The sequence below is a fragment of the Fusarium coffeatum genome, assembly GCF_003316985.1.
Source record: "Fusarium coffeatum strain FIESC_28 chromosome Unknown BRIP53273_contig_142, whole genome shotgun sequence".
NCBI classification, from domain to species: Eukaryota; Fungi; Ascomycota; class Sordariomycetes; order Hypocreales; family Nectriaceae; genus Fusarium; species Fusarium coffeatum.
Window position 1 is genome coordinate 452387 of NW_022157935.1, and position 15340 is coordinate 467726.

At 51.3% G+C, this 15340-nt stretch overlaps 3 protein-coding genes across 3 annotated transcripts; 1 reads left to right on the forward strand and 2 right to left on the reverse strand.

Moving 5' to 3' along the window:
* Positions 1-277: 277 nt before the first annotated feature.
* Positions 278-6133, forward strand: FIESC28_06683 (uncharacterized protein; the record flags this gene model as incomplete). Its single annotated transcript, XM_031160826.1, has 5 exons — positions 278-588; positions 653-756; positions 819-5687; positions 5739-5888; positions 5937-6133. 5 exons carry the CDS (start codon positions 278-280, stop codon positions 6131-6133), a joined length of 5631 nt encoding a protein of 1876 aa, XP_031015204.1.
* A 613-nt stretch (positions 6134-6746) lies between these two features.
* FIESC28_06684 (uncharacterized protein) lies at positions 6747-9485 on the reverse strand (the record flags this gene model as incomplete). The annotated part of the gene is made up of 1 exon (XM_031160827.1): positions 6747-9485. One exon carries the CDS (start codon positions 9483-9485, stop codon positions 6747-6749), a length of 2739 nt encoding a protein of 912 aa, XP_031015205.1.
* A 519-nt stretch (positions 9486-10004) lies between these two features.
* FIESC28_06685 (uncharacterized protein) lies at positions 10005-14902 on the reverse strand (the record flags this gene model as incomplete). The annotated part of the gene is made up of 4 exons (XM_031160828.1): positions 10005-10920; positions 10973-12108; positions 12156-14644; positions 14779-14902. 4 exons carry the CDS (start codon positions 14900-14902, stop codon positions 10005-10007), a joined length of 4665 nt encoding a protein of 1554 aa, XP_031015206.1.
* Positions 14903-15340: the final 438 nt, after the last annotated feature.

A 15340-nucleotide genomic window follows, 5' to 3' on the forward strand; every position in this document is an offset into this window, starting at 1 on the left:
ATCTGGTGCTTAGCTTTTGGTTGAACTTTATCTTGCAACGTGCAGGTACTTGCTCAGCCTTCGGGTATCTCAAACCTACCATCCTCGACCAGCAGGACCCGGGCGACCAAGCAAACAATATCTCTGAAGCACTTGACTTTCGGTCGCGGCTCGTGCTTGTGTTTCCTCTCTTCATCTCCCTTTTCATCTTCCTCACAATACCCCAACGATTTCACCTTAAAACACACTCTCTGCCTTTTCTTCCCCATGCATCGTCAGTACAAAGCTTACGACAATTATGAATTCTAGAATCACCAGATCTTCGGCTCGTCAAGCAGCGAGTCAGGCAGCCCAAACCAACGCTATTGCTCCTGCCGCTGCTGACGTCCCGACCACCGCAACCTCAACCACCCCAGCCTCACGAAAGCGCAAAGGTCTCGCTACTGAGAAGAGCCCGAGTAACGCCTTAACATCTGGATCTTCAGGTCGACGGTCCAAGAGACAAAAGATCCCCGAAGCCGTTTCACCCTCCACCAATAACAAAAATCACCAACCTGCACCTAGAGCTAGGCGAAAGGCAAAGCCCACTGAAGAGATGGACAGCCCAGAGTAAGTCTGCAATACCATCTTGCGCAAGTTCGCTACGCGGAAGCAATATGTTAATTTCTGTTAGCAACGAGAGACCTGGGTCTGCGAATCCTGCAGAATCATCTATTCCATCCGGCTCCTCTAGCCGAAAATCCAGCCGCTCCAAGAAGCCCACTGGATCTACACAAGGTTAGTAGGGAAGACGCAAGCGTCGTGACATCGTTCAATCACAGGACTAACCATGACCTCAGAGTCAGTACAAGGCTCGACCCTAACCACACGGAGATCGAAGCGAAACCTCGACAGCGCCGTTGACCAAGATACACCAATGACGGGTACCGACGAAAACAAGGACCCAGGACCACCGCCGCCTCCTCCCCCACCCATCGACCAACATCGCGACGACGATAGTGAAGACAATGACGATGATGACGATGAGGAAGGGTCACGAAGATACGATGACGATGACGACGACGACGATGATGACGATCCTTTCGGCGGGTTTGGTGGCCCTCCAGGCAGTCTGTCTAGCACTTTGAGAGCACTGACGGGGATGATGTCCGGCCTTACATCACGGTTCAGAGAACTCCTTAACAGCCTACGATCAAACGACCTCTCGGAGCAACTGATAGCTCTGCAGGAGCTCTCAGAAATTCTTCTGGTTTCGAACGAAGAGAATCTCTCTGGCCATTTCTCTCCTGATGCCTTCGTTAAGGAACTAGTTACGCTCATGAACAAGGAAGAAAGCCCCGAGATCATGCTACTCGCTTGTCGGTCTTTGGCAAACTTAATGGAGGCGTTGCCCGCCAGCGTTGCGAACGTCGTCTATGGGAACGCCGTCCCAGTACTGTGCCAAAAGCTCCTCGAAATATCTTTTATCGATCTGGCCGAACAGGCCCTTAGCACCCTGGAGAAGATTTCTGTTGAGTATCCTACGAGCATTGTTCGCGAGGGAGGTCTTACTGCGTGCCTTTCGTACCTCGATTTCTTTGCTACAGGCACTCAACGAACTGCTGTCACCACCGCCGCCAACTGCTGTCGCAACATTCCCGACGACTCATTCCCAGTTGTACGGGATGTTATGCCTACACTTCTTAACGTTCTCAACAGCAATGACCAGCGTGTTGTCGAACAAGCCTCGCTTTGCGTGTCAGGTATAGTAGAGAGCTTCAAGTATCATCCTCATAAGCTGGAAGAACTTGTTAGTGTGGATCTTCTTCGCGGCGTACTCAGACTTCTTGTTCCTGGTACGACCAACATGATTAGCTCTAGCATCCACACTCAGTTCCTCCGAGTTTTGGCTTTCACCGCACGAGCGAGCCCTCGGCTTTCAGCCGAGCTCTTCAAGCTTAACGTCGTGGAGACATTGTACCAGATTCTCACAGGAGTGTCACCACCAAGCGGCACTGAGGATGTTGCCTCAAAGTTGGACAGTGTTGTAATCATGCAGGCCCTTATTCATCGACCCCGAGAGCAAATCATCGAGACCCTCAATGTCATCTGCGAACTGCTTCCCAACCTGCCACGCAATGCCGACCCGTCGTTCGGGGATTTCGTCGAGCTTATCGCCTCTACAGAACCGCCACACCCAGCATCTGGCGGAGGAAGAAACCGCAGGACTACAAACGAGAAGCGTATCGAGCTTCTGGAAGACTGCAAAGACGAAGTCCGCCGCTTCGCTCTTATCATTTTCCCTACTCTGACGGACGCCTTTTCCAGTACGGTTAACTTGAGCGTCCGCCAAAAAGTGCTCACAGCACAGCTGAAAATGCTCTCCAACCTGGACGAGGACATCCTGGTCGAGGCGTTGACTCCTGTTCCCTACGCCTCTTTTCTGGCATCTATTCTTTCACAACAAGATCACGCATCTCTCGTCATGCTCGGACTCCAGGCTGCAGAGCTCTTGCTTAGCCGACTAGACAAGATTTATCGCTACCAATTCTACCGCGAAGGCGTCTTCCTAGAAATCACCAAGATCGCTGAAGAAGAGGACCCTGTTGAAGAGAAGCCGGACAAGAGCGCAAAGCCAGAGAGCGAGGATGAACGAACAGCGGATCAAGAGAACGAACATTCTTCAGAACAAGAATCTGGGCATGACAAGGACGATGATGACGAGGACGATGATGACGAGGAACGCGAATCATCTGACGATGATGAGGACGACGATGAAGAAAACGATAATGAAAATGGCGAGGCGAACAACGACGATATGTCCCCGGTTAGCTCCCGAGGATCTACTGTGTCTCTCGAGGTTCCCCTCGGCCGATTCATCTCTGATGTTCGCTCTATGAAGTCCCGAACGCGAGACGTTGCCAAGAAATTCCTCGAGACCCACGAAACTGAGGGTCACGGTCAAGCGATGAAGGCTAAGGCTACAACAATTCTTGATGCTCTTTCAGAATTGGCCGGTGAGCTTGAAACCTTCTATCTCAAACGATCAGCTGGAAGTGTTTCAGCAGATAAAGGAAAGGAACTTTTTACAACACTTGCGTCACACTTTGATACAGACGTCCTAGAGAGTGTCACGAGCGCAGAACTTCTCTCGTCAGGTCTCGTCCGAGTTCTCCTCGAGATCTTCAGCAATCCTGACGAGGAGCTTGCTCGCGCCGCTCAGTCGACGTTCTTGGAAGTCTTCATGGCTTATACAGTGAAGTCGAAGCCAAAAACAGCGACTGCAGAGTCTCCAGCAACCCCCTTCAGTGTCATGATCCACAAACTTCAGGACTTGCTCAGTAGGTCGGAGCACTTTGAGGTTATCACGGTGCATCACAACACATTTGATGGCAACCACAGTAGCCCTGCGTCTATGCTAGGCAAACAAATTAGACTTCGTCTCGTTGCTGATGACGAACTGGAGATCCCTAAACCGTACCGAAATATTATGGTATCGATCCATGCTATTGCAACCTTCAAATCCCTAGACGACTACTTGCGGCCCCGAATCAGTATCACCGAGAGGCCCCGTGGTGCCTCCCGTCGAGACGGAGTTGCTAGAGCGCTTGCAGCAATGGCCAGTTCCGCTGGTCTTGCCGGAATTCCTCTTAGCAGTGCGGCAGCAGCCCGCCTAGCGGCAGCCGACGGAAGTCTATTCTCAGGTGGCCCTCCAGTACCCCCGCCTCCTGCTGCTCCAACACCGTCAGGTTCCCGACCTACCCGCAAGTCGAAGTCACAGGCCGCTCCTGCTACACCAGACCAGTCTGCTGGGCCGTCTCGAGATAAAAGCGCACTTCGCCGATCCTCGCGACGGCATGGTGCGGCAAGCACACCCCCAGCTCCTCGGCCTCCGCCAACTGACGACGACGAGATGCAGGACACACTAGAGTGTGCTGATGAGAAGCAATTAACCGACGATGAAGACGTAGGAGAGAGTAGTGCACTGGACGCCATTGTTGGGGAGCTTGAAGAGGATATGGAAACGGAGTCGACTCCTGGTGACACATCTGCTGTAAACATGGAGGTAGCTACGGGCGGACATGTGACAGCACGCAAAGAAGACGGCACTCGCATCGCGACCCCGACCGGATCTGGTGCACCTACTCGTGGTGGACCCCCTCCAGCTGGAGGTCACAGCACACCTACTCCGGCAGCGTCATCGTCAAGGGCCATGTCTTATGCTTCTGCTCTTCAGGCTGTGCCCCAAGACTGGCATATTGAATTCAGTCTTGATGGCAAGCTGATTCCTAACGAAACTACCATTTATCGCGCTGTGCACACTTCAGCGTCCAACTCGGATGAGCATCTCGGCCGAAATATCTGGTCGACTATCCATCCCATCAAGTTCAAACGGGTCCCTGGACCGCCACCGGCAGAAACTCTTTCGTTTACTTCCAATTCCGAGGCTGACGGCGAGGATGAGCACGGAATTCCTGCGTCGCTCGCAAAGCACCCTACAACTTCATCAATCCTACGACTGCTGAACATTCTTCATGATCTCAACTCCAACATCGAAGACGTTCTGGTCGAGAAGAAGAACAGCATCATCGGCCTCAATGTTGAGCCACTGTCTCAATTCGTCAACACGAAGCTTACCGCAAAGCTGAACCGACAGTTAGAGGAGCCCTTGATTGTTGCTAGTAATTGTCTTCCTAGCTGGGCGGAGGATCTTGCTCGTTTGTACCCATTCCTCTTCCCATTTGAAACTCGACATCTCTTCCTGCAGTCTACATCCTTCGGCTATGCCAGATCGATGACCAGGTGGCAGAGCACCCAATCAGCAGAGGAGAACCGAAGAGATCGAAACAATGAGAGACCATTCCTTGGCCGACTTCAGCGACAGAAAGTCAGGATCTCTCGTCAAAAGATCTTGGAATCAGCTTTGAAGGTTATGGAGCTTTATGGTGCTGCGCAAAGTATCTTGGAGGTTGAGTACTTTGAGGAGGTGGGCACCGGTCTCGGCCCTACGCTGGAATTCTACTCGACGGTGTCACGAGAATTCTCGAAAAAGAAGCTCAAGCTATGGCGCGAGGTTGACACAAATGATTCTGACGAGTTCGTGTCCGGGGCCACCGGGCTCTTCCCCAGACCTCAGAGTGACGAAGAAGCTGGAACACCCAATGGAGAGCGAATTCTACATCTGTTCAAGATGCTTGGAAAGTTTGTTGCGCGGTCTATGATCGACTCGCGAATCATTGACCTTCACTTCAATCCTATTTTCTTCAGGATTGGAGATGCCGTGTCTGGAGTAAAGCCGTCCTTGGGAGCCGTCAGAATGGTTGACCCGGGCCTGGCCCGGTCGCTGAAAGCCATCAAGCAGTTTTCTTTGGCTAAAAAGGAGATCGACGAAGACCCCAGCCGCACTCCCGCACAAAAGGTCGCTGATACAGAGAACATCACCATCGATGGTGTTAAGCTTGACGACCTGTGCCTCGACTTCACCCTGCCAGGGTATCCGAACATCCAACTCGAGGACAACGGCTCACAGAAACGAGTCACTATCGACAATGTTGATGCCTACCTAGACAAGGTCATAGATATGACTCTCGGTTCCGGTGTTCGTCGTCAAGTCGATGCTTTCCGTGCTGGGTTCTCACAAGTCTTCCCTTACTCGGCACTGAGTGCTTTCACCCCAGATGAGCTTGTCACCCTGTTTGGACGCGTCGACGAAGACTGGTCTATTGAAAGTAAGTAATTTTCCATGCCAGCGCATGTGGTATTCACTAACATATTACTAGCTCTACTTGATTCTATCAAGGCCGATCACGGCTACAACATGGACAGCAAGACTGTGAAGAATTTGCTCCAGACTATGAGTGGATTCAACCCATCAGAACGCCGAGATTTCCTACAATTCATAACTGGAAGTCCCAAGCTTCCGATCGGAGGTAAGTGCCAGCTATGTGAATCTCATGAACGGTATCTAACGTTTTTAGGCTTCAAATCATTGACACCAATGTTCACTGTCGTCTGCAAACCCAGTGAAGACCCATATACGTCCGATGACTACTTGCCTAGTGTCATGACGTGTGTCAACTATCTGAAGCTCCCAGATTACTCTACTATTGAGACCATGAAGAAGCAACTCTTTACAGCTGTCAAGGAAGGCCAGGGAGCTTTCCATCTATCCTAGATTGGGCTATTTTATGAGATGCTCTACGATACGATGCTATGCACCATCCGTGGCGCCTCGAAAACAAATGAGACTCGTTTATTTTGATGACTTGGCAGGAAAAGCTTCCGTGTTCTCTTTATGCCCTGATGAAACAAAACTACCCCTGCGACGGACTGGAACGAAGGAATTAGACAGTGCATTTTGTTTTGTGTTGACAGAAGCACAATATTGCATGGCTTGGGGATTGGCGCAGGATTATCTTTTTTATGACAATTGCTGGAATGGCATGGCAAACCGTTGAAGTCTTTGGACGGGGAAGAAGACTTTAAAAAAAAAACCGCCTCTAGGCAGAGTAGTCGCAGATGAAATTGTGTATTTGGGCCATGCCTCACCGCGTTGCATAATGAAACAATGAATAATTTAGCAGTTGCGTGCATACACGTCTTGAAAATATTTATTACTCGTGAATCCTTTCTGTCAATGCACCCAACACCAAACTTGCATTTCGTAAATACATGACCAAAGAGTGAGCCCATTCATTGCCCTTCTGGAACCGTAAGCCAGCCACATAACTAGACAGAAAAGTACAACGCAATAAAACAATGGGAGAAGTCATAAAGGCACCAGCATTCTACAGTCGTTCATCTTCTTCGTCCGAGTCCCAAATCTCGGGTGGAACTCTCGCATCATCACGTAAGAGGCTATCAGGCAGCATTTGACTCTTTGTCAACAGCTGCGAAGAGCCTGGATTGTAATCGGGCAGACGCAGCGCAGCATCCTCATCGTCCCCATCCAGCAGACTATCCGGAAGACCGATGCTGCTAGAAGAGTGTAGTGGAGGGCGACGGATGGAAGATGAGTGTTGCTTCTCAGGGGTGGAAGCTTGAGAGACAGTGGTTGCTTGAGAGGGACGCACAGCAGGTAACTTGGATGCGCTACTTAGGGGAGCGCGAGAGGCCCGAGGGGTTCGGCGAGGCGGAGGCTTAATAGTTGTGGGAGAGGAGGTGACGTGGGTAGTTGGGGGAGTGGTGTGTTGTTTATCGTTATTCTCTTCCTCGGGAGTCGAGGGGACGAGAATGTCGTCCGATGTAGGGATTTGGATCGACTGAGCAAAGTCGGTCTGGAGTTGAGCTTCGACTTGCTGCGAAACACTCATGCTTGGGGTAGGTGTGGGATTGTTAGCCTGAGGAAGAGGCTGTGACGAGTTGGCGAAAAGATCGACTCTTGCACTGTCGTCTTCATCTAGAATCTGTGTTGGCACTTCTTGCGAAGCGCCCTCCTTGAAGAGAGCATGGCGCAAATTCCACAATAACTGACTAACGATAGCAGGGGGGAAGTAAACGTAGCGGCCGACGTCACCATCGATCCAACCTTCTTCCCGCATATCGTCACCCTCAACTGGGTTGTTCAGCTCATAAACTTGGGTCAGATGGTAACGCCAAGCTGGGCCTTCGGTTACACGACCAGGGTCAGCGCATGCCATAAAGCGCAATAATTCCCCATCGTACAGCCAGAAGCGAACCACCTGTGCAGGTATCTTGAAATTGAGGATGAGATCAGCCTGGTAGCCCTCTAGAACATCGTCAATGATGTCTTGAGTTAGTGGAAGCAGGACATCTGTGCGAGCAGATGCAGGCGGCAGTGATTGCAGCGTGGCCAACGGTACACGCTGAGATTCCAGCGGCTGGGTTTGAGTTTGTGGGAGGGGACGATGGATGGGATTGCGAACGCGCTTTGCTGGACGGCTCCTGGCTTTGGGTGTTGAAGAGGGGGGAGGGAGTTCTGTATTTCGTGAACTCAGGGGTGGCAGTGATGTGCTTGATCCTTGTCCATTCGACCCAGAAGACTCTTCTGAAGTTATGGTCGCGAAAGCTTGTCGCTTAGTAGTAGTAACAGACGCTGGCTGTGCAGAAGATGATGATGCTCTCATTATTTCTTCCTCTGATGAAGCAATCTCGCTCATAATGAGCTGCGTCTCAGCTCCAGCGACAAATGTGTTGTTCTCGGCGTTTTCATCGCCAAACCCTTCACCATCCTCATCAGAGCCAAAGTCTTCATCGTCTTCATCCTCAGAATCAGGTATTTCCAGCATAACCTTCTTCTTACCGCTGCCGCCGGGCGACACTTTCTTCATTTTTGGTGTAGGACTACCACTTCTTTGACTTCCGCCCAGTTCGGTGCTAACGCCTCTGCGCGCCTTGGTTGGCGTCTCCACCTCGTCCAGTCCAGAAGATGTTTCCAGCGGCTCAATGCTGCCTTTCGGTGTTCTAGGGGTTTTATTTGGCGAGTCGACGGGTAGTTCCCGTAGAGGTGTACGGCTAGCTGAACCCCAACTGTCGGTGGCGTAAGAATCTTGAATAATGCGCTCATGCTGTCGCGGCGTTGTGGTCGTCCGGGGCTTACCCTTCAGCTCCTTAAGCGGCGACAGGACAGCAGGTGATGACATCTTTCTTTTGGCCGGTGATGCTTCTGCACGATCAGGAGGTCCGTAACGATCGAGCATGAGACTAGCAGGCGTAGATGATATGCTTGGCGGCGCGGAAAGCTGACTTGACGAAGGTATCTCAACTGATGTGGCTCGCTTTCCGGGCGTTTGCTTTTGTGGTGTTTGTGGTACAACAGACTCCTCACGTGGAGGGGGTATATCTGTGAGTGCCTCTTCTGGCCTGCGCTTCAATATCGACTTAAGAATCTTTGGAGTCTTGACGGGCGAGACGTTTTTCTTTTTTCGAATATGCTGCGGGCTTGGACTCGCTGGATTTGCCAGCCACTGTTGGAATCCATCATCTTCGTCTTCGTCTTCGGAATCCTTGATCAGTTCAGCGTGAGGTGTATCGCGGCCGAGGAACTGGGTCAACGTTTGTGTGTGATAGTTCGAACTGGTAGGTGTATCTCCCATAGTCTTACGTCGGGACGATTTCTTTTCCTTCTTCGGCTTGGGTTGTTCGTCGGTATCATCTCCTAGTGTTCGTCGTCGTTTCGTTCGGTCCTTCTTGGCGGAGGCCTTCTTGGAAGCTGCCCGTCGTTTCCTCCCACTCGATACAGGTTCTTCGTCTTCTTCCTCTTGTGGCTCTGCATTCTCGCCCTCTTCGTTTTCGTCGTCTTCCTTGGCAGATCCCATGTCCTCTTGTTCACTATCACTGAGTACAATTGGGTCATGTCCTTCGAGACTAGACACAAAATCGATTTGTGTCAATGTTTGTTGTCGCAGTAATTTCGAGGGTGTCTCTGCTTGTTTCTTGCGATTCTGCTTTCCATATGTTCGTACGACTCTCCTACGCGCCGGGAATTGTGCTTGCTGTTTCGCTGGTGTTGAATGATAGACACGGCTCTCCGCGGGGGCACCGCCTGAACGGGTTCTGGGCGTCATTATCGCGGTTTCCGAGTGCTTGGACGGGTTTGTACAATAAGCATAAGACTCAAGTTCAACTAAATAGACATATAAAACACGACATGATAGTTTTGAACTCAAGCAATCTAGGCAGCTTCGATATCAAGGTCGATGACCGGGATGGGATGAGTGGAGCTACAAGGTCCAAGGGCGTTAAGTGGCGTAGCTTAAGGTTCCCAGGATGCTACCTTAGTTATCGAGACACGTCTTGTCGCGTAAAGTGGTTGGATATCAACATCAATTAATTGAACGCGTACGTGACTACGCACATCTTTATGCACAAATGCTAACATTGGTATATAAGAGAACATAATCCGTCAGTCATGCAATATATTGAGATATACCAAAACTCATCCGTCCAACGCTTGACACATCCCTATTTACCACGAAAGGCGCCTCGTTTACTCCCCATGACGCATCAAGCACGCCAATAGTAACTATAGTATTCATACAACAGATTCATGTGATCGTATTCCCATTCACTCTATACCCCAGAACTTAGCGGAATGCAGCCTTGACGTCGGCTCGAGGCCATTCGAAAGCGACATCACCACCATAAATGTTGGTCGTCACTTCGCCAACCCGTCTCTCAACTTCTTCGTAAAACTGCTCGCACTCCGATAGCACCTTTATGACCAATCCTCGGCTCAGCGCTGGGTCGTCAGCGTCGCCAAAGTGCTTCTCAACACGCTTGCGTAGTGCTTCGATACCCTTGCGGATTTCCTTGGAATCGTAGTTGCTGAGAACCTTGTTGAAGACCGTCTTGCTGTTCGAGGGTTGCGCAGCAATCGCTGCGGGAGATTTGCCTGATTGTAATTGAGCTTCCATGCTCTCGAGATGCTCCAAAACCTTGCCAAGTGGTCGACGCATCACCGCACTGAGATACAAGTTCATGTGTTCGTAGTACGTCGTGTTGGCCCTGTCCTTCCATTCCTCGAGGACCTCCAATCCCCGGGTGTCCGTCTCTTCCAGGAAATGGTTCATGTTCTCAATCAGTAGAATATGGAAATTGAGTGCCTCCTTGTCCTCTGGATCCGCAGAATTGGTCGCTACGCCAGCCGCGGGGTTCTCTCGTGCGATGACCATCAGCGAGTCATACATAGTCTTCAGTATACGGTTGTATTCACGATCAATGGTGCCTCGAGCTGCTAGCGTACCGTCAACGCCAACCAGCATGTTCTCAACAGCACTAGAGAAGTGAGGGAAGATACGGATGAATGCAATAACACCCTTGCGCTTGCTGATCTTGACCTTCGTTTCTTCGATGGCACGAAGCTGTTCATCGACAAACTTCTTGAACCGAACTTCCAAATGGCCGTGGAGCTTTTGTAGGAGGGTGTTAATGTATTCCTGATTAGATTGCCCAACATCGGCAATATACTTCTCTAGAGTCGCCAACACGCCAATACCTTGTCTAAAAACTGTTAACGAATTGTGGTTTACCTGTCGTGGTGATGTGAACTTACAAAGGATCCTGCCCGACAACCCATTCCATGAGACGTAGCAGTTCTGACTCCATGAAAGTAAAGATGACCTCCATTGCACGCAGAATACGCCTGGCTAGGTCTCTGTCGGGTTCCATTAATCGTGGCCGCCTGAGGTCAGTACCTGCTCGTTCATAGGGTGGCGTTGCAGCAACAGCTTCAGGGAAATCGATTTGTTCAAGCGTCGATGCATGGAAGAAGTCAACAATGAAGTTTTGCTCCATCTGCATCAAGGGAAGTAAGTTATCCAAAACTCCTGAGAAGACTTCGTAAGGCGCATCTTTATTGTCGTCTGGCTTCTTCTCAACCTTTGATTTGTTGCCACCGTCTTCTCGAGGGGATCGGAGGGCTCTGGCCAAAGTTCCGCTGCGCTTGACTGTCAGCTTCCTGGCAGTGGTTGCCACACCTCCTCCGTCCTGTTTGTTCTCAATTGCTGATGTGAACAGCAGCTCGCCCTCCTCTCCTGTCAACTTCCTGGCATTCCTACGCCAGTATGCGATGACAGCTTGGAACTCTGTTCGGTATACAGGCTGACTCTTATCCTGATAGATTTGTATGACCTGGTTCCACTCCTCACCATGCATATCCCGGGCGTAGAGCATAAGAGGGCTGAATTGCCAAAGTGAGTCACGGCCAAGATCGTGATGTGTTGAATCCACCTTTCTCGCCAAAGCTCCTTCCATAGCAAGCTTTGTTTCTGTAAAGGCTTGGTTAAACTGTCCAGACATAAAAGCGACGACTCTACCAATGAACATGGCACTTTCTTGATCGTAAACCTGCTTCTTCTCCTGGACAATTCGCATCTGTTTGAAGTCGGGGTTAAGACCATGGCCTTGGTTTGGGTCTGTTGTGACATCCACCACTCCCTGACCAGCACTAGTGCGAGAAGGATCAATCTTGACCATAGCCTTATAAAGTGTGACAAGAGATGATTCAACATCTTGCAGACCGCGGATATCATCCAGAGGCGCCGATCTAAGGACATCGAGCTCCTTTGATGTGATAGCGCAAGTCTCGAGCAAAGACTCGAGTTCCTTCTTGAGTAGCTTCTGATTAGCGGTCTGTACTTGAAGACCTTGACCTTGAGCTTCGATATATGCAATGTCTTCCGAAAGGGTCTTGTTCTTGTTAGTGAGGGATCATACAGATTATTGGGAATACGTACCGAAAGCTCGACGGAGTAGAGTGTAAGCAGATTGTCTAACTCCTCACACTCAGCCATGGCAACATCGAGCCCTGCTTTGATCGCATCAACACGCTCGTCCTCTTCGCGGAAACGAGCCAGCCAGCCACCGGCTTGGGCTTTGTTGAGTTCACGCTCCAAGTCAGTCCTCATATCTTCTACGTTACGCGCGCGCATTTGATCACCCGGAACCCATCCAAAGTAATCCAGCCATTGAGCGAAGTCCTCACTCCTTTCGTCAAGAATGGAAGGATTGACTCCTAATGACTGCAGGTACTTCATATCGTTGCCTGCATTAATGGAGCGACGGGGTTTCTCTTTTTCAGGCTCAGTTGGCTTCTGCACTTCCTGTGGCGGGCCGTGCATACTAGTTGGCCTGCTCGTTGGAAGACTGATTTTGACTTCAGGAACCAGAGAATTGCGGTTCGCAGACTTCGGCTGCTCTGCCGGTTTAGGTTGCTCCAGTTGTTTGTCCTCTTCGGCCTTGGGTGTTTCTCTGGGCGTCTCCTCGGGAGTAGGTTGCTCAGATGGTCTTGGAGGCGCAGGCACAACGCTGTTGATGCCATCTGGTCCCTCCTCTCCTACCTTGGTCTTCAGGAGGCGCATACGCTCTGCAGCACCGCCAGGTCTGGGTTTGAAGGCTGTGGCAGCATTTGCTGCGGATGCAGCCTTCCAAAGCGCGCCAGCGATCTCGTTTCTGGACTTTTTGGCTTTAATCATAGGACCCAGGCCAGGTCTTGCTTCTTGACCTGGTTCTGCCGGTGATGCATTTGAGTCTTGGTCGGAATAATCCACCGAACGCTCTCCCGGTGATGGCTCATCTACAGGCTGAGGGGTTTCCTGCTTGGGAACCTCAGGAGCTGGCGGCTGTATATTTGCGAATCTGGGCACGCTCACTGTCATTGGCGAGACATCGGAGGAGCCTCCTCCAGAGCCTGGAGAGAGAGCTAGTGCGGGGCTCGGTGTATGACCTTGAGCAGGACTGGGAACGCGGGCTGGAGCTGGGCTAGGTATTCGAGCTGGCGACGGACTGGGACCTCGAGCTTTTGCAGGACTGGGGTCTGGAACTGGCGCAGGGCTAGGTCTGCGAGCTGAAGCTTGTAAAGGACTAGGGGTATCGCTTGGCACTGTAGCCTGCTGGTATGCTGGAGTTGGATTTGGAGTCTGAGTCGGCGGACGAGATGGTGATGATCCTGGTCTGAGAGCAGAAGGTGTAGGAAGTGGCTCCCGTTTGGGGGGATCCGGTAGCCTTCCTGTGGGTGGCGGGTTCGGTTGGTCTTGGAAACTTCCGTTGAACGAACTGTTTGCCGATTTCTGACTTGCATTGTCCATTCTTGGCACGACACGTTCGCTGCTGCGAGGCGGAGGGGCCATTGGCTCCTTATTAGGACTGATTAGTGGTGGAGGAACCAAGTCTCGATCCTGAGGGCGAGTTGGATCCATAGGCGGTCGTCTCCTTTCCGGGGGCGGTCTTTCTAGCTGGAGAGGTGAAGGCACTGGTTGTGGAGGACCCTGAGGAGGTGAGAGAATGGCTGGCGGTTGTGACTTGGGCGAAGGCTGAGGTTGAGGAGGTGTAAGGACAGCCGGTGCACGATTATCAGCAGGCTCTCCAAATCTGCCATATGACCCTGGTCCGTTGACACCATTGCGAGACCGTGGTGGTAAGCTAGAACCATCATCGCTCCTCGCAGTGAACGAGGTAGCGACAGAATCCTGACTTTTATTGTTCTGGGCCATCCATCGAGGTTGAGGCGGACGTTCCCTCGAAGCACCTGATTCAAAGCTTCCAACAGGCGAAGCGCCAAGGTTCGGGTGTCCTGGGCGAGAAGGAGGTGTCATAAATGAAGGGACATCTTGAGGTCCAGCTGAAGGTTGTCCTTCGCGCCCCTGATTTCCTTGTTGGCCTTGGTGCGAAGGGTGCATAGGGTGTATAGGACGAGGAGGTGCGCTCGCATTCTGGCTGGTAGCTTGCTCAGACAGTGGAGGAGGAGGGGGTCTGGAACCACCGGTGGCTGGTCGCCTTGTAGCTCCCATAACCTGCTCATACTCCTTTTGCTCAAATCCTGCAAGCTCCGGCGTCTTTCCACCCGTGTACTTTCCATATATCTTGATAAGACTTGCGATAAAGAATTTTTTCTCCTTGTCCGTCTGGGCATGCCAGAAATAGGCCTTTCCGAGTGTCACTTGAAAGCCGGTGTCGCCAGCCCAGTCGCGATGATCTGGCCTGGCCTCAGGGCCAGTGTAGGATTCGATGCGCGTTAGGTCGTCGAGATTCCATGTTTTGCCAATCGAAAATGTACCATTTTGGTTTTCTTTGGATTTGTGTAGGCGAACTCGTCCGGATTTGCGCACAGCTACGATTATTATTCGAGGTTTCTGATTTTCAGCTGTCCGCGCTTGAGGTGGAGGAGGGGTCGTGGGATAGGAGCCGTATTCGGTGATTCGGATATGGGTAATGTAGGTTTCGAGAACTGTCCGAGTCTGTCAGTTTGTTGGATCGAGTACAGGCTATTCCAATCGCCTAGTTTGAGCGACATCTCCAATCCGTTGGGCTTGGAGCTCCTGCAGATGAAGCCTAGCTTGACAACAATGTAGCAAGACTTACGGGAACCATCAACATCCTTCTTGTTGAAACAGCTTTCGATAATGCGGCGCTTCTCATCCTCGAATCGCTCTGCCCTATTGGCAGCAGCTGCTGCGCCGGGGCCACCCCCGTTTGCGCGGTCCATGAGGGAGTTCGGGGTAGGGAATCACGCAGAGCATCAAGTTGAGCAAGGAGGCATGTTCGTTTGATGGAGCGAGGGTTAGGTGTCGAACTCTTGCGGAAGCGAAGGATTAATCGAGCGAGCGGCTGCGCAGTATGCGGCGCGTTTTGCAGTGCTGTCGGATCGAGCTGATGGTACGTATAGATTGATTGCTGATGTCGTCGTTGGAGGTCAAGTCGTCGAGGTCGAGGTCAAGTGGCTGGAGGTTCCCTATTTCGAGGTGGTTTCGGGTGGACACCTGCTCCTGCTTAGGCTGCGTACCTGCCTCTAGTGCTCCACTGCAGCTTAGAGTCGGGACGAGTATACGAGTTTCTGAGCTATAAACAGCAATTTTGGCTCCGACAGCTTTCTTTCAAAGCTAATTCGATTAAAGCTTTAATAAGTCATCTACTATTTCTAAGT